The sequence below is a fragment of the Manihot esculenta genome, chromosome 17 (genome assembly GCF_001659605.2).
Source record: "Manihot esculenta cultivar AM560-2 chromosome 17, M.esculenta_v8, whole genome shotgun sequence".
In the NCBI taxonomy this organism is placed as follows: domain Eukaryota; kingdom Viridiplantae; phylum Streptophyta; class Magnoliopsida; order Malpighiales; family Euphorbiaceae; genus Manihot; species Manihot esculenta.
Genome location: NC_035177.2, coordinates 20,432,194 through 20,451,706, shown reverse-complemented (window position 1 = coordinate 20,451,706; position 19,513 = coordinate 20,432,194). Strand labels below are relative to the sequence as shown.

The 19,513-nt window shown below is 36.3% G+C and overlaps 1 protein-coding gene and 1 pseudogene across 1 annotated transcript; both read left to right on the top strand.

Annotated features, from left to right (window-relative positions):
* The first annotated feature begins 7,203 nt into the window (after positions 1–7,203).
* On the top strand, positions 7,204–19,498 carry LOC110607682 (starch synthase 3, chloroplastic/amyloplastic). The gene is given in 17 exon segments (XM_021746829.2): positions 7,204–7,495; positions 7,820–7,883; positions 8,014–9,267; positions 9,659–9,873; positions 10,164–10,434; positions 11,127–11,302; positions 11,634–11,741; positions 12,173–12,282; positions 12,924–13,029; positions 14,765–14,935; positions 15,548–15,676; positions 17,565–17,595; positions 17,598–17,746; positions 18,271–18,402; positions 18,505–18,616; positions 18,941–19,064; positions 19,305–19,498. Coding segments are annotated over 17 exon segments (3,408 nt in total). The 5' UTR covers positions 7,204–7,369; the 3' UTR covers positions 19,435–19,498.
* LOC122722233 overlaps positions 19,466–19,513 on the top strand; it is a 13,974-nt pseudogene continuing 13,926 nt past the window's right edge.

Here is a 19,513-nt window from a genome sequence, read left to right as displayed (position 1 = left end):
TCTATTTTCGGGCATAGGTGAGATTTCACCCTCCTTTGGTTGATTTTGTGTTTTCCTTCAAATCTTTTAAGTTTTTGACAAGTTTTCATCTTATTTTGAAGTTTTTGAGCTAAAGATCAAAGTTTTGAAGCTTGGAGACCCCGGAGCTCGTTCCTCCATATCTCCAAGTTTGGGATCGCATCTCCTCTCGATCTTCAAGAGGTAAGTATCGATCCACGCCTTTTATGATGTTTTAAGTAAGTTTTATGAAGGGTTAAGGGGTTTTGATGCATGTTTAGTCTAAGGATAAAATGTTAGGGTTTATGTTAGTTAAATGATAAATGTATGTGTAATGTGATGTTTGTTGGGGTATAGGTTAGTTTTATGCCCCTATATGCTTGGAAATGTGTTTATGCATGTTTTAGTATAGTTTTGTTACTTGTTGGGTTGTTATGGGTGGCTGGATTGGCAAGGCAGAACCGGGTTCTGCCCTTTGGAAGAGCCCAGGTTCGGCCGCTGAAGCCAGTTTCGACCGCCGAACCTGCTTGTGGAGGCAGTTTGGCCGCCTAAACTCGCCCCTGAAAGTTTGACTTTCGACTCTGGAGGGACTTTCGGCCGCCGAACCTGCCCCCGAAAGTGGGTGACTTTCAGCTCTGTAAGGACTTTCGGCCGCCGAACCCTGCCCCCAAAAGTGCCTGACTTTCGGCTCTGGAGGGACTTTCGGCCGCCGAAAGTGCCCTGTCCAGCCTTCCTTTGCTTGTTTTTCTATGCATGTTTATGATGTTTTAGGGGGGTTTTGGGGAGTTGTTTAGAGTCATGTTAGAGTATGTTTGGTCCCTCATTTGAGTCCACCTGTGTAGGATCGGACCTGAGGAACCGAGGTGATCAGCAGTGAGATAGCTGCTTCAGAGTTTGTTTAGAGTCAGCCAGAGGTGAATGGAACTAAACTAATCTTTTATTTCGAGAAATCAAATTTTTTAAGCATATTCATGCATCATGATATATAACATGTTGTTTGCATTAGAATTCACTAATATGACACATTGCACTATTCATTGTGGGTGTGGATGGACAACAGGACGACCCATTAGCCCTCTAGATATTATGTTATGTAACAGAAGTCCTGAGGAGCCCCACCAAGGGTCGGGCACAGAGCTTATGTATGTAATAGAAGTCCTGAGGAGCTCCACCGAGGGCCGGGCATAGAGTAGAGGGATTTTTGGATCAGTCCATCCGTGATATGAATTGATTGTGTTGTGATGCATTCCATGAAAGCATATGGTTATTAAATTATTTTATTGTTCTGCTCACTGGGTTTTTGTAGCTCACCCCTCTCCCCTAACCCCCAGGGTTGCAGGTTCAGGATAGACCGGGAAGCCGTAAAGGCTGAAGGTTGTATTAAGTGTAATAGATTAGTAGTGGATATGATATGTAAAATGATGTAATGTAATGTAGAGATATGTTTCATGATTTAGTATTGTGCTTGGCCCTAATGTATGGTTAATCCCTTTTGTACATGATCTTATGAAATGTTTTTATGATAAGTTATGTTGAACCAGGCTTGACATATGTTATGTTGACCCAGCTAGAGCATTTGATGAGGGCTCTAGTATGGGGTTTGTATGTTTAATGTTATGGTGCATGCAGGTCAAGCTTGGTATATGGAAAGTTAAAAAAAAAAAATTATGCAAATGTATGATCATGTATGGGATCTTATGAGGTGTACAGATTGTATAGTAGGCTTTCTACGGGTCCCGGCGACCTTAAGTAGATCTGGATCCTAGCGCCAGTAGCGGTTCGATTTTCGGGTCATTACAATGCTCCAGCAATACCCTTATCTCTTCTAAGGTTAGTGTTTTATGTTTTTATGTGTGCTTCCTTGTTACTTTTGTTTGTTTGTTGAACATTCGGGGACGAATGTTCTTAAGGGGGAAAGAATGTAATACCCGGCTAAGTTCCGGCATCTGAATTCCAACCTTCCGGCGGAATCTCCGTTGGAATCCGGAATCCCGAGGTCATAATCCCTTAGAAGGGTGAAAATAAAAGTTTTCATAAAATGTTTTAATGTTTTTATGGTTTTAATCAAAGAAAGAAAATTGAGTTTTGAAAGAAAACACCATGGAGGAAAAGTCCAGGTTCGGCCGCCGAACATGGTGGAGTTTCGGAAGCTCTTTTGGCCCTCGAAGGTGGTCTGGCCAGCCACCTATAAAAGGCCACTTGTCCGAAAATGGGCGAGTTTTCTCTCTCCATTTTCGGGCATAGGTGAGATTTCGCCCTTCCATGGTTGATTTTATGTTTTCCTTCAAATCCTTCAAGTTTTTTATAAGATTTTTCCTTGTTTTGAAGATTTTTGAGCTAAGATCAAGGTTTTAGAAGTTTGGAGACCTCCGGAGGCCTATTCTCCTAATCTCCAAGTTTGGATCGCATCTCCTCTCGATCTTCAAGAAGTAAGTATAGATCCATACCTTTTTATATGTTTTAAGTAAGTTTTAAGAGGTTTTAAGAGTGTTTAATGCATGTTTAGAGTAGATCTAAATGTTAGGGTTTATGTTAGCTTTATGATAAAAGTGATGCTATGTTGATGTTTGTTGGGGTTTAGGCTAGCTTTATGCCTCTATGTGCTTGAGAATGTGTTTATGCATGTTTTAGAATAATTGGATGCATGTTGTGGGAGTTTTGGTGGCTTGGGGCATAATGGCAGAATCGGGTTCGGCCACCTAGGAGGGCCCAGGTTCGGCAGCCGAAGCAAGGTTTGGCCTCTGAACCTGCCAGAGGAGGCAGTTTTGGCCTCCTAAACTCGCCCCCCAAAGTTGGACTTTCGGATCTGGAGGGAGTTTCGGCTGCCGAACCTGCCCCCGAAGGTTAGTGATTTTCGGGTCTATGAAGGCTTTCGGCCGCCGAACCTACCCCCGAAAGTGCCTGACTTTCGGATCTATAGGGACCCTCGGCCGCCGAAAGTCCCCTGCCCAGCCTTCCTTTGCCTATTTTCTATGCATATTTTATGATGTATTAAGGGGTTTTTGGGGAGATATTTACAGTCATGTTAGAGTATATTTGGTCCCTCATTTGAGTCCACCTGTGTAGGATCGGACCTGAGGAACCGAGGTGATCAGCAGTGAGTTAGCTGTTCCAGAGTCAGCCAGAGGTGAGTAGAACAGAACTTCTTTTATTTTCAAAGTAATCAAACTTTTAAGTATGTTCATGCATCATGATATGTAATAGGTTGTTTGCATTAGAATTCATGAATATGACGCATTGCATTATTTATTGTTGATGTGGATGGATATTGGATGATCCATTAGCTCTCGATATGATATGATATGATATGTGATGATATGATATGGAAAGACCAAGACTTGCCCATTCTACGCCCCTGGCACGATGTAAGGGAAAGACCAGGGCTTGTCCATTCTATGCCCCTGGCATAGTTGGACATGTTATGTTATGTTTAAGAGGAAGTCCTGAGGAGCTCCGTCGAGGGCCGGGCATTTATTGGATATGTAGAGGGCTATTGGTGACAATACCATCTTAAGGTGATTTACTTGTGTTGTGATGCATTTCATGATGGCATATGTTTATAAACTGTTTTTATGGTTCTGCTCACTGGGCTTTAGTAGCTCACCCCTTTCCCCTAACCCCCACGTTTGCAGGTCAGAGATAGCACAGGAAGTCACCAAGGTTGATGGTATATGCTATGTAATAGATTAGTAGTGGACATGTAATGTATTGTGGGTAGTATTGTGCTTGGCCCTATTGACAGGGGCGGAGGGACGGTACGGCAAGGGGGGCCACGTGCCGTACTGGCGATCAGAAAATGCTTTGAAGGGGGATGAAGGTGCCGCAGCGGCGCAGCCGGTGGTGCCGCAGCAGTGCAGTTGCAGCGTGCAAAATCAAGTAGAGCTTTTTCATCTGCCAGAACCTTCATGTACACAGTGCTTTAGTACTTTAACAATGGCGTTCCTTCTTCTTTCTTTTTTTTTTCAGACAATACGGGTTCTTCCTTCAAGAACTCATCCATGCATGCAGACGAGCTCACTTGAAGGCTACTCTCTTGCAAGGAATGTGTATTGTGTATAGTAAATAAATTTGATGATGGGTTGCTTGACAGGAGATCTTAGTTCTTGCTGAATTTTGAAATGGATGCTGACTCTTTTCTTTTTTTTTTTCTTAAATAGGGATAGGAGATCGGGAGAGGAGAACCCGAGATTCTCTCTTCTAGCTTTTTATATGATAATATGTGGAATAAATTTATTTTTTTATATATAAATTAAGTTTATATTAGATGCTCATCTAACGTGGCAAGCATGAAAAGCTTAATATTTAAGCCCAAGCCCACCAGTTACACTACTTGTGAGTGAGAGCGGTCGAGGGAGAAGGGGAAAAGAAATATATATATATATATGAAAAAGAAAGGGATAGCAGTGAAGCAAAAGGCGGGCCGTGCTTATTTCGAAATCATCCCGACCCACCTCTTTCACCGTCTCCTTTTCTCTTCTCCACTCAACTCTCCTTCCTTCCTTCTCTCCCTATCGGTCAGTTTCACTGCCTGTTAGATAACTCACCTTTTCTTTCTTCCCCCCGCTCTTTCTCCCTTCTTCCCCGCAGCAGTGCAGTTGCAGCGTACAATATCAGGTAGAGCTTTATCTATAAAATTATATTGGATCTATTGTGTTGGATAAACATGTTAAATCATTTGGAAAATGTCCATATTTTAGGGATGTTTTGCTAAAATTTCGGTAAATTATTAATGTCGCGCTAAACCAGTGGTGCCCTACCAAAGGGAAGCTCCTGGCTCCGCCACTGCCTATTGATAGATTGTAATCCCTTTTATACATGATCTTTATGTAAATGTTTTTAATGATGAGATGTGTTGAACCAAGCTTGATGTATGAGATGTTGACCCTACTAGAGCATTTGATGAGAGCTCTAGTATGGGGTTTTTATGTTTACAGTTATGATGCATACACAGGTCAAGTTTGGTATATGAAAAGTTTAAGTTTCTATGAAAATGTATGATCATGTATGGGATTTCATCAAGTATAACAGGATGTATGTTAGGCTTGCTATGGGTTCCGGCAACCTTAATCCTAACGCCGGTAGCGGTCCGATTTCCTGGTCGTTACAATAGAAGAAGCTTCCGATGAGGTCTTTCGAAATGGAATTGAGGATCCACGACGTCACCATATAGTCGCATCGTCTCTACTTCTCATACTCTTCAGATCCGTCCTCAGGCGCGTCGATTTTCGCTTCCACGAATGCGAGTTTGTTCTTCGCACCGAGAGCTATCTTCATTGCCCAATTCCATCCTCGATAATTGATTCCATTTAATTGAACAGAGACGAGAAGCATCGCCGGATTATCTGAGTTTTGCAGCGTCAAGGCATCATCGACGACTGTCTTGGAGATTGTCGGAGCCGAATTGCTTAGTATCCTAACAGAGCTACTTTCTGCCATTTCTTTGTCTCAAGGAAATATCTCTGGATGGGAGAGGGTTTTTAGTTTCAAGGTATGTTTTTGGATGGGAGAAGAAGAGAGGTCTCGAGGAAATGTTTCTGGACGAGAGAGGAGAGGGTTTTTGGTCTTCAATGAATGTTTTTGGACAGGAGAAGGAGAGAGGTTAGGTAAGCGATGGCTCTGATATCATCTTGATTAAATGAGAGTATTTAGACATGTATTTTATATTATACACTCTGAAATAAATTTTCAGTATACATACCCCATCTATATATAGGTAGTCTAGACCTATAAATCATTCACTAAAAAATACAAGAACCTATTAGAACCTACTAAAATACAATATATTAAAACATCTAAAATACTATAGTAGCTCTATACTAACAAAAATTGCAGAGGCATGGTCAATGAAACTTGTGCAAATCTTTTATAGGAGCTTAATGCTATCGTATTCATATGCAACAAATATGAAGGACCAAGTATATTAATAGCTTATCATATTTAAAATTGTGAGAATCGAATCACTTCCAACAACATCATCTTGTAAAGGAAAAATAGAAAATACACGTGTGTGATTCCAATTGGTAGCCATTTTGTTATAAAATAATTTTGATTTCCTCAAATATTCTCATGCATAATTCCTGCCTAATAATTCAGGTCAATTAAGGCCTTTCAGATCAGGCACATTAATCAGACAAATTGATATGCAGAAGCTAAGAAGATTTTCTTTGTTTTTTATTTGGCCTAATTAAAAAAAAAAAGGCTATAAATTTTAAATTCAAACGACCGAAAAAGTTTCCTTTTATTTATATAGTTTGCATTTTACTAAATGTAATGTGATTTTTTTGCAAAAGTAACTAATGTGATTTTTTTTGCAAAAGTAACAAATGTAATAAAGAAAATTAAGGTGTCTAGGTTAAATATATAAAAATAAAATCAATGAATTATTGCCTTGAACTTATCCGCCGTAAATAAGATAGAGCAGTATTTAGTTTAAATCGAAAAAATTAATTAAATTAAATTAATTTGAAATTTTAATTCGACTTTTTATTAATTTTAATTTGATTCAATTTTTTTATTTTAAAATTTTTTATTATTTCGATTCGATTTAATTTTAATATTAAAAACTGAATCGAATCGATTAGTAATAATAATATATTATTTTTAATAATATAAAAATATTAGATTATATTAAAATTAAAATATTTTAATTAAATTTTAAAATATTAAAAATAAAATAAAAAATAAAAAATTATTAAAAATTTAACCTGATCAAATTAAACTGAATCGAATCTAATCGAATCAAATTTATTTAATTTAATTTAATTTAATTTATGATTAAAATTAATTTAATTTAATTTTTATAAATATCAAAATTTTAATTTTTAATTTTTAATTTATTTAATTTAATTTAATTTTAAATCAAATAGATTGCCATAACCAGGTCGACCTGAACTCCAACAATAAGCATGCCGACGTGGCAAAACTTCATGATGTGTCAATTTCTAACTTAACTGAGCCTCTTTCATATCATGGGATGGGATCTTTAAATAATATTTAAATAAATTTTTATGAATTTAAAAAAGCTTCAGGCCGCTTATCCGTGCGCAAGTGCACAATAAGCGGCATAGGAAAACTCATAATCACTTGTACATTCACAAGAACGTAGCGATCAACGGTTAAAAAATAATATATACTTGTTACTATAATAGGCTGCATCGTATTATATTAACATTATTCACGCTCCTGGCTGAGATTCTCGGCCTTTTCTGTTGTTATATGATATCAGCCAAATTTTCTTATTTTCAAGTGTAAGTTCACAGTTCCAGAGAGAGACCGATTCTTAATGGTGAATGATATGAAATGCAATCTTGTTCTTGGCAACAAACATTTCCTCTCTATTCGATGCTGAGATAGTGGTATAATCCTGTCAACCATGGAAGTGGGTTTGCAGGTGCATAAACCGCTCAGTTGCAGAGCTGTCTTTCAGGAGAGAACCCTTCTCAACATCAAGCCGTTTCTTGGCTTTTTTCCTCGCGTTAAAACCAGCCATTTTTCAAATGTAAGTACTTGTATTGTGACCTTTTTAATGATTCATTAGCTTAGTTTAATGCTTTTGCTTGTTTTGTTTGAATTTGTTAGTGGGTTGTTCACTCCCAATTTTATAGTTTGTGTTTTCTTTCCCTTTATTTATATTTTTCTTTCTTTTTTTGAATGTTCATTTTCAAATTCTGAATTGAATCAGTCAAAGGTGTCTGCTTACAGTTGTTTTTCTCTGTTGATGGTTTTATGTATGCCTTCTTTGTTGTTGATTGATCGAATTGGATTGAATTTTGCTTTATTACATATATTAAATTAAATAACTCTGTGATGCATTTTATTTCAGCTTACTTCAGGAGGCAACAGGTACCCTATAGGTGGGAGTTCACTTCACTTTATTGTTGCTGCAGGTTAGCCTTTTGTGTTTATATTTTTTGACTATTTTTTAAAGCAATAAGGTAATATGTTGTTATTACAACGTTAATTCCTTTTGGTCATTTCAATTCATTTTTCTTTCGAATTTGGCCTTCTTTATGGCAGATTTTTCTAAGAGGAGACACAGGAAGATTTCAACTGCAAAATCTAAAAGACCTCCTCCAAAAGGATTCAAACCAAAAAAGTCAGCAGGAGCAAGCCTCCTGAAGAGGGATGCAAAGAACAAAGGAATTAAAGAGGTTTCAATTGCTCTAGAATCTCGTCAGATTGTGGATCCCAACAAGAAAATCCTTGAAATTAAACCTGATATAGACGAAGAACAGGCAATTGAATTTACTGAGTATAAGAAAGTTAACAAAGAAAGGACAACAAAAGATGCATCATCAATTAGCAAAAAGGCGTTTGTTGCCAAAAGCAATCAAGGTATGGAAAATGGAACTGTTGGTAGTGTTGAATGTATGTCTGGACCAGTTGATGAAATTACCATAGAGGAGAGGCAGTTTGGCAACTCAAAGAGTGATAGCATTGTAAATGAAAATGTTGGAACTGATGAAAAATCGACCAAAGATCCTTCTCTAAAATTAAAGATGGAAATGGAAGAAAACTCGCAGAAACAAGAAATTGAGGTGCTTGCTGAGGAGAATTTCTCAAGGGGTAACAAGTTGTTTGTTTATCCCCAGTTGGCGAAACCTGATAAATATATACAAGTATACCTTAATAGGAGTCTATCCACTCTGAATAATGAGCCAGATGTGCTCATTATGGGAGCCTTTAATGAGTGGAGATGGAAATCTTTTACCATGAGGTTGAACAAGACTCATTTGAAAGGGGATTGGTGGTCTTGCCAGGTTCATGTTCCAAAAGAAGCATACAAGATGGATTTTGTCTTCTTTAATGGAAAAAATGCATATGACAACAATGACAAAAGAGATTTCTGCATACCTATAGAAGTTGGAATGGATGCATTTCCATCTGATGATTTTTTGCTTGAAGAAAAATGTAGGGAGCAATCTGAGAGAGAAAGACGAGCAGAAGAGCAGAGGCAAAGAGAAGAAGAGAAGGCTGCAAGTGAAGCTGACAGAGCCAAGGCAAAGGTCAAAACTGAAAAGAGCCAGGAAATATTGCTCCAGTTGATGAAAAATGCTGCAAGATCCGTTGATAATGTTTGGTATATTGAGCCGAGTGAGTTTCATGGTGGAGGCCTGGTCCAGTTATATTATAACAAAAGCTCAGGTCCTCTTTCTCATGCTAATGACCTCTGGATTCATGGGGGATATAATAATTGGAATGATGGATTGGTCTTTGTGGAAAAGCTTGTCAAATCTGAGAGAAAGGAGGGTGACTGGTGGTATGCTAATGGTATGTGTGAATGTATTTCTTCTTTAATCTAGTAGTGGCATACATTAGAAGATACTTTGAATGAAATTAAAATCTGTATTTAAAGTGAACATGAAGGTCTTTGTGATTGGCACCTTAAGCTTGGCATACTTAAACTTGATGTCTCCTTGTTTCTAGAAATAACTAGAAGTAAGATTCTATCACTGAACAATTTTCTTGATTTCAGTTATATTTAAGCTCTCTTCTGAGTCAAAATATTTTGTTTTTCAAACAGCTCTTTTTCTATGCTCCTCCTAGGCTGGCACCTAATGATTGCTATACAACTGTATTGACTCTATTTAAATCTACATATTGCTGTTGGAAATTACTTGTATGATATTGTTTAATTTTCCGCATCCATGTTCTTTTGCAGTGGTTGTACCTGATCAAGTCCTTGTTTTGGATTGGGTCTTTGCTGATGGACCACCTCAGAGTGCAATAGTATATGATAACAATCAAAGGCAAGATTTCCACGCGGTTGTTGCAAAGCCCATTCCTGAAGGATTGTTTTCGTTTGAGGAAGAACACCAGAAACACAGAAAACCACAAGAGGAGAGGCAGTTAAGAGAGGAGGATATACGTGCCAAGGTCATTTTGCTTGTTACAGTCAAAGTGATTAGATTAATATCTAGAATATTAAGAACAATTCATATTGCTAGTATCCATATGTTACCTCTGAGACCAATTCAGATTGGAATACAGAACTTTGGGGATTACTTGTAATGGGGATTAACAGTTAAAGATGATTGCCTGTTGTTTGATGCTTTCATGTCTGAACTGCTATAAGCTAAATTTTCTGAGAACTTTATCTCTCTGCTCAATGTAATGTTTATTGCCTAGTGAGCTAAGTCTATTTCCTTGTTCTTCCCTTGTTACAGGCAGCAAGAACAACACGTATGAAAGCTGAAAGGAAGGAGAGAACTTTGAAAAGGTTTCTATTGTATCAAAAGCATATACTCTATACTGATCCTCTTGATGTTCAGGCTGGAACTGCCGTCACAATTTTCTATAATCCTGCTAACACCATTCTGAATGGTAAATCTGAAGTTTGGATCAGATGTTCATTTAACCATTGGACCCACCACAATGGTCCACTGCCACCTCAGAAGATGTTGCCTGCAGATAATGGTTCTCATGTCAAATCCACTGGTATGCTTTCAATTCTAGTTTTCTGTATGTATTTTTTTTCACCTAGATACATTTATAGCATTTTAATGATGTCTTTATTGTGATTGGCATGGTGTTAGTGTTTTCTGTTTATACATGTAATTATATATAGTGGTCTCTCTCTATCTCTCTCTCTCCCCCTCCCCTTTTTTCCTTACTATTCATGTTTAACACCTGTAATAGTCATTCTACGATCTTATTTTACTGAATTGTTTGAACTTCAAAAGTTAGTCAGGTTGTTGATGTATCAGAGTGGATTTTTTCTTGAGTATGGACAATAAGTATATTATTATATAGCTCTTATATTCTATCATTTGAATTTTATTGCACTAACCAACATGCAGATAAGGTATCTTTTATCCACTTGCTTTTTTAGGCTTTTGGTTCGTCGCACCTTAGGAAGGCCAATCTATCATTTGTTGGCAGGTTTATTAAGCATACAACATAATGCTAAATCACTTGCATTTATGTCCTGTCAAAAAAGAGAATCTGTAGTGCACAAGGCGCTCCTCTTTGCAATGATCAGGAGAGGGTTATATATGATATGCCGCCTTCCCTTTTCTTTTCCCCCCTATCGTATCAGATGAATAAAGATTTGATACATAAATTTAAGAAGTTTTTTCGGAACAAATATTTAAATAAAAACATTTTTCGTTTTCTGGTATTTTTCCCAGTCAAGGTACCCTTAGATGCATACATGATGGATCTTGTATTCTCGGAGAGGGAAGATGGTGGAATTTTTGACAACGGAGATGGCATGGATTACCACATACCTGTATTTGGAGGAACTGTGAAAGAGCCACCAATGCACATTGTGCATGTTGCTGTTGAAATGGCCCCAATTGCAAAGGTAACTTTTAGTCATTAAATTATGTAATAAATCTGCTGAATCTCTGTTAACCGTGTCTATAAAGTTTGCTTATCTGGAAATATGATAATATATCTGATGATATGCACACCTCAGCAAGAGATATGCGCTAATTTTATACATGATTAAACACCAGGTATGTTGTCTCTGGTCCTAACATTATTGTTTCATGTTAAAATTAGAAGGTTGAGAATCTGTAATAGCATTAGTGATAATGAGTTTAGCAGTTAAAATTATCATAATCTAGTCTTAGAACATCTACTGAATTATTCATTCTATTTTTTCTTGTCGACTTCTGTAATATATGTTGCAGGTAGGAGGACTTGGAGATGTTATTACTGGTATTTCTCGTGCTGTACAAGATTTAAATCACAGTGTCGACATCATTCTTCCAAAGTATGACTGTTTAAACCTTAGCCATGTAAGGTCCATTGCTGCTACATTTTCTGTAAATTCTTCCTCTCTCTTTCTTTGCAAGTGCAGATTTTGTCTTAATTCCTAACTTGTATGTTTATGTCATTTGCACTGTAGAAGATATTGTAAAACCTATATTTTACCATTTAATATCACCCTTGAGGGCCCATTTGAATAGTTAATTTGAATTATGATATTTCATTATCCCATTCAAGAATGAATTTTCTTTTAAAGTGCCTCCTTTTATAATTCAACATTTTTGTGCATGTGCATATGCCAAAGCTTGTCTGTTTTTAAGCATGTGCCTTTTTTTTTTCTAATCTGTGACTTGTTCTATAATAATAAACATTGCTTATGCAATTGAATAAACATTGCTTATCACAATGCTTCCTGTATTTCTGTGACCCGAATTTTTAATGAATTATAATTCTGAAATAGGTAAAGGACTTTTATCATCAGAAAAGTTATTCCTGGGGTGGGACGGAAATAAAAGTATGGTATGGAAAGGTGGAAGGCCTTTCTGTCTACTTCTTGGAGCCTGTGAATGGGTAATTCTCTGCTCTGCTACGCTCTTAAAATTCTCTGCTCATATGATTAATTGTATCAAAGGTATTACTTCATTCATGGGTCAAGTAATATACATTGCATATTCTGTTCTCTGCACCTGGATTTCAGTCTGGATTGTATTGCTTAGAACTATAATGCATTTTATTCGCTTTCCCCTTGGTTGCATACACATGCAATTCATGCTTGCATGTGCTTCATTAATTGTGAAGACTTGGTGCATAAATTGATTCAGTTGAGGGTAGTAACTATTTCAAATTTTCTAATGTTCCTTGAGGCTAATTGTCTAATTTTTTTGAGTTGCAATAATTTTCTGGACAGAAACTTGATAAAAGTATAATTTTTGTAAGTCTTGCATTTAACAATTTCAATATAAGCAAAAGATTTTTTTTTGTGTGCATTATATGGTCCATATAATTTGCCAGCTTCACATTCCTATCCTCTGGAAGGATTGGATAATGGACTATCCTTCATGCAGTTCATGTGGCTAATTTAATGAATTAAAGTTGAAAATATACATATTATCCATTTGCTAAACTGATCCCTAAATGCCTTATCCTGTTCTTGCAATTTTAGAAATTCAGAACAAAATGTCCAATAGTTTCTTATAAATTTTCTGTTGCAGGATGTTTTCGACTGGTTGCATATATGGCTGCCGAAATGATAGTGAGCGGTTTGGTTTCTTTTGTCATGCAGCTCTTGAGTTTTTACTACAAAATGAATTACATCCTGTAAGTTTTATGGCTTTTTTTTCTTTACCCTTTTTTTGGTAAAATGGTTATAAATTGATTTCAGATATTTGTTTCTTGGATGACTGGTAAAGCATAGTTGATGATGCTAACAATTAATGATCATCAGCGTTTCAATAGGTTCCATTGTCAAAACATATGAAGCCATCTATTGGTTACAAGGCTTATAATTGTTAGTTTAATTGAAGGTAGGGATATGCAAATGGTTGGCTCTGTTTCAAACTAAACCAAAAAAAAAGGCACACCAATGACGAATCAAACTCAAATAAATCAGTTCAGTGCAGTTCATTCATTCCATCCTGCAATAATACAAGTAACAAATTGTGCTCCTCCTCTGTCCATGGAAGAAGGACAATCCATTTCATCCTTAGCCATAAAGTTTTTACTTGCATATAAATCTTATTGAACCTAAACCCATCAATCAAGCTAAGATATAGATATGGAGGCTATAGAGTGCATATTTCTCAATTTCAATGCATAAACATGCACCTATTGTAGATAGGTCTGGCGATTGAAATTTGATATACAAAACAAATAATTCCAGATAATAAATACCACAAAACTTCAATGTTGATATGCAAAACAAATGCCTTAATAAAAAATAAACCCCAATTATTCCAAATCTTTAAGGAGTTAATTTTTTGTTAAAAAAATTTATTTGTGGTATCTAGCTACTCAAGTATTCTAATCCCTTTCAAATTTGGCAGTCAAATAAATGGAAGTGAAACCAGTGATTCTGAAATTCTTCTCCTTCATCTCCACTTGATGTAGATAATTTCCAGGTCAATGTGGACACTGAGTATGAGCTTAGGATGGTGAAGTGATACAATACTAGAGTGGAGAGTGCCCCTTAAGGTAGATTAATATTCCGAAATGGCGCATGGCATGATTATCTACCTGAGCTTCATGTTGATGATGCGTTTTAAGACTTGGAAGAAAGAGGAAGGAGCAAAAGTAGTGGGTTTTGCCTCCAAGAGGCTGCGGGGGTGGGTGAGTCACAAGCGATGGCAAGAGGAAGGAGTCAAAGAGAGAAGAACAAGAAGCAAAGAAGAAAGTCTGAGAGAGCGGAAATAGGGAAAACTAAAAGTGGGTAAGGAGAGGTTAGGAGCAGTCGGACAGAAACTTACATGACCCTAAAGCTAAATTTTGAAATGCAGTGTTTATTGAATTCACTTCGGTTCTTCTGTTAGTTCTTTAAAACCAAATTGGATCGAAGAGACTGAAAATCACAAAACTGAATTACCTAATAAACTGAACTGAATTTCCAAATTCAGGAGGTTCACTATTTTGGTTCAAAGTGAATAGTGCTAATCAAAGGTATTTCTTCAGTTTCTCAATCTCAAGACTAGGTTTATGTTAAACAGTTGTTGCATTAACAAAGACAGTTTGCCTACCCATGCTTGTTGACACAGTACACAAATAATTGTCTGCATGTGTATGCCAGTAAATGGTGGATTCATATTAGCTTATATAATCAGAATGATAGGTGCAAGACAATTAATTGCATGTAAAGGGTTGCTGTCAGAAAGTTATTCTGTAAGCAAATGTCAAAACTAACTTCTCCTGATGTTTGGCTCTGTTTGTATTAAATCTATCATTTTCCCCCTTAGTGCATAGCCACACATTTCTATAATTCTGTCAATGAGAAATGATTTAGTCCAACTTTTCCTTTGTAAAACTTCTATGTTAACAACTAACAAGTGTTTTATACTTTCAGGATATTATCCATTGCCATGATTGGTCTAGTGCTCCAGTTGCATGGTTGTTTAAGGACCATTATATGGATTATGGACTTAGCAAAGCTCGGGTTGTCTTCACAATCCACAACCTTGAATTTGGGGCAGGACACATTGCAAAAGCCATGGCATATTCTGACAAGTCCACAACTGTGAGTACTTATATTTTTCATTTTTCTTTTTACATGATTTTACTACTGCCTTCTTTCATTCTCGTACAGTTTGCTTTTCTGGTTATCCTCAGTAAACAAAGTTCTGTTGACTTGCTCTCCTCAATCCCTGAATTGCTCCTGACCCTGCCTAGCATTAATTATTTATATGGATTTATGTATGAATTCTTTTTTTTTTCCGTATTCTTTTTCCTAGTTTACAGTCTATTGAAACAAAGTAATATTTTTAATCATCATGTTGAGATATATCAATTGCATTGCCCATTCTGCTAGGAAAAATCTTGGGAGGATTAAATATAACTGCTATTAAGTAAGAAAAGCATCAAGTTTGCTATGAAGTGAATGAAAATATTGACCAAGGTTATTTTTATTCATGTCTCATTCTTTTTAGTGGATTGGAGCATTTATATCTCGAAATTTGTTATCATGTTATACTTCTATCTTCCAATGTATTAATATCACCAAAGAAAGGATTAGCAACAAAGGGGAAGTTAAGGGGAAGCTAACACACACTTCATATTATATTTTGGCAGTGTTATACTTTTATTCATATACTGCAGTAGCATCTGAGTTATTTGTTGGTTATATCTGAAGGTATCCCCCACATATTCAAAGGAGGTTGCTGGAAATCCTGCAGTTTCTCCTCATCTCCGCAAGTTCCATGGAATACTGAATGGAATTGACCCAGATATATGGGATCCTTATAACGATGAGTTCATTCCTGTAAGTGGGTGGCAATTCTGTTTTGAATTTCTTTACAAGTGGTTCTTGGATTAATGCCTTAAGTTATAGCTCCTCTGTATCCATGAATTAGAATTTTCAATTTATGTGGTTCTTACATATGCGTAATGTTATAGGTTATAGGAAGTAAATATGTTAATATAGAAAGTAAATATTGATAGATGGATCAGTTGCTTAATCTTAGGATTGTATAATCATAGATTTGATTTTCTTTCCTATTTTGATACTGTCTCTCATGTATAAATAGGTTGTAATCTCTATTGTGAAACACAACAACAAATATTATTCTTCTACATGGTATCGGAGTCATTCTCGTAGAGATTTAATTTTTTTTCTTTCGTCAAGTTTTAAAATTTTTGGAGACTTAGGACTCCTGTTCTTTTGTGTTACCCATCTAAAGTAATATTTATCTCTCATCGTCCATCTAGAGAGGACGATGAGGTTGCCTTGCAACCAGCTTGTCAGATCTGTTGTTCGTTTGCTGTTTGGGTGTTGGGTGGAGGCGTTTTTTTTATACTGTTCACTGGGTTAGATTTTGTTGTCTTTCTTTAATTCGTTTGAAGGTAAAAGAGTATAGAATTTTGGTTGAAATAGTTTTTTGACAGTAAGACCCATATTATTAAAATTATTCCAACGTCTTTAGTAGCGGCTGAGACAGGTAAAACGTGTCTTATTTCCTAGAGCTCTGTTCATTTTGGGTTACCCATAAAGGGTAACATTTGGAGACTTAGTGCTCTATTCATTTAGGTTACCTATAAAGGATAATATTCGAAGACTTAGGGCTCTGTTCATTTAGGTTACCCATAAAGAGTAACATTTGGAGGAGGGTAACATTTGGAGGAGACTTAGGACTCTGTTCATTTTGGGTTATTCATAAAAGGTAACATTTGGAGACTTAGGACTCTATTTATTTGGGTTACCCATAAAGAGTAATATTTGGAGATTTAGGATTCTGTTTATTTGGTTATCCACAAAGGGTAACATTTGGAGATTTAAGACTCTGTTCATTTTGGGTTACTCATAAAGGGTAACATTTGGAGACTTAGGGCTCTGTTCATTTGGATTGCCCATAAAGGGTAACATTTGGAGACATCGGACACTGTTTATTGGTTACTATTTACGAGTTACTATTCAGAGTCCTGTTCTTCTGATCCTTTATTTATTTTGATTGTTTTAGGTTGGTTGTTCTTATGGTTGAAATTGATTATATATGTAACAAGTTGGGCATGATTAACATTTATGCTCCAACTTAAGTGCGAGTGTTATAGGTTACAGGAAGTAAATATGTTAATAAATATAGAAAGTAATAAATATGTTAATATAGAAAGTAAATATTGATAGATGGATCAGTTGCTTAATCTTAGGATTGTATAATTATAGATTTGATTTTCTTTTCTATTTAGATACCGTTTTTCATGTATAAATAGGTTGTAATCTCTATTGTGAAACATAACAACAAATATTATTCTTCTACGTGTAACAAGCCCAATGGAAGAATGTTCTGTCAACTCTATGATCATGCATGTTGCAGATTTCTTCATTAATTTATTTTCTTTGATTGCATGAGAACTTAAAATCCTTGTCATGCTTGTCATGTTTAGGATTGAGTAATACCGAGTCTTTGATTCTGGATTTGAAAAGTTTGGTATTGCTTAACACATATGAAAAATGTGTGTTTACCCTTTTCAGGGTGAAAGTTCTATACCTAGCTTGGTTCTCTTTGTGGTTGATTTTTGAGGCTCTACATGTAATATTGGAACCATATACAGCTTTGCATCTATTTTTCACAAAGTATTTAGTCATACTCAAAAATTTATTTGATGATTCTGATTATTGCCAGCCACAACTGTGTTATGATGTATTATTACAGGTTTCCTACATATCTGAGAATGTTGTTGAAGGAAAAGAGCAGCCAAGGAAGCTTTGCAGCAGAGGTCTAGATTAAAGAAAGCTGATATCCCTTTAGTAGGGATTATCACTCGCCTAACCCATCAGAAAGGAATTCATCTCATCAAGCATGCAATTTGGCAAACTTTAGATCGCCATGGACAGGTTAGCATTCTCTTCTACTCTCAGGTCCCACGGCTTGTGGGCAGTTTATCAACATGTACAACAGTATCCATTGAATTTTCATGCCTTCAGGTCCTCTGAATGCCAAGCTAGCAGCAGAAATTGCAGTTCCATTCAGGGATTAAAGTGTGCATCAAGAAAATAATAACATATTTCTGAAATATTGTCTTAGAATCGAAATAAAAATGTAGGGGGGAAATCTAGTAATTTAATTTATATTTCACTCTAGAAGTAATGAAAGAAAACTCTTCAAATTTCCCAGAATATTAGCTGTTGTGAATTAGGCAAATATCCTGTTTGGAAGAATAGACTTGTTCATAATGCTGATGGAATCTTTGTCATCCCATCCTAGTCCTATGCACAATTTATTTTTGCTCCTGTACGTGTGAGATGTAACATTGTGATGCGCATTTTGATCTAGACCATTTGCTTGACCTTGTTTGATCCATGCGGTGAAGCAAGCGTTGTGTTAGCATTCTTGTGCCTGATGGAATTTGTGTTGGCAGGTCGTATTACTTGGTTCAGCTCCAGATCCTCGCGTCCAACGTGATTTTGAGAATTTGGCCAGCCAGTTGCATTCTTCACATAGTGATCGTGCTCGCCTTTTTTTGACCTATGATGAGCCACTATCACACTTAGTATATTCTCTTTGATATTTATTGCTTGGATGGATATTTGTATCTCAATCTCACATCTATAATTCTTCATTGACTGCTTCCTTCTCTCCCTTCTTCATTTAGATATATGCAGGCGCTGATTTCATTCTAGTCCCATCAATGTTTGAGCCTTGTGGACTGGCCCAACTTACAGCTATGAGATATGGTGCGATACCTGTTGTTCGAAAAACTGGAGGTGCGTTCATCCCTAGCTGCTTAGACATTTCAAGAATTGAATTGTTCATTAATTTCTGTAGTCCTAACAGTTATAATTCACTCAGCTAACCAGCGGACCTAGTTCTTATTTTGTTATTCAATTACTTATGAGATCCTGTAACTTTTTCCTTCATTCCAAGTCATGTTTTTTTTTTTTTTTCTATGCTTTCCTCTATGATCATTCATGCAATCATATTAGTTCTGTATTTGCTACTTGATAATAAAATATTTGTTGGGTTTTGCATGGCCCTTCTGTGGTACCCTACGATGTATTTAACTGTTCATTTTGATGTTTCTTCTATAGGACTTTATGACACAGTGTTTGATGTTGACCATGATAAAGAGAGATCACAAGCAAAAGGTCTTGAGCCAAATGGATTTAATTTTGGTGGAGCCGATGCTGCTGGAATTGATTATGCTTTAAATAGGTGAGTAGAGGCCGAAGTGGATAAATTTTCATCTTCTTTCTTAATTAGCGGTTTCCAATTTCCCCCTCATATTAATTCCCTGCTCCCCTTTAAAAGAGTTCCTTTCGTACACAATCAACCCAGTAAAACAATTTGTCATTCTTTTTGACAAGTTGTGTTCTTGGATACACAAGGGAGAGAGCATGACATATTTTATTGGATTTTATAGAGTAATATCTATTTTGAAATGGAAATTTTCAGGGCAATTTCTGTTTGGTTTGAGGATCGAGAGTGGTTTAACTCATTATGTAAAACCGTGATGGAGCAAGACTGGTCTTGGAATAAGCCTGCTCTTGATTACATGGAGCTTTACCATGCTGCAAGGAAGTGAAAAAATTTTATTCAGGCCAAGAGAGTGTGATATGAACATAATTCTGTACAGGTTTAGCACCTAAATCAATTTTTTTTGT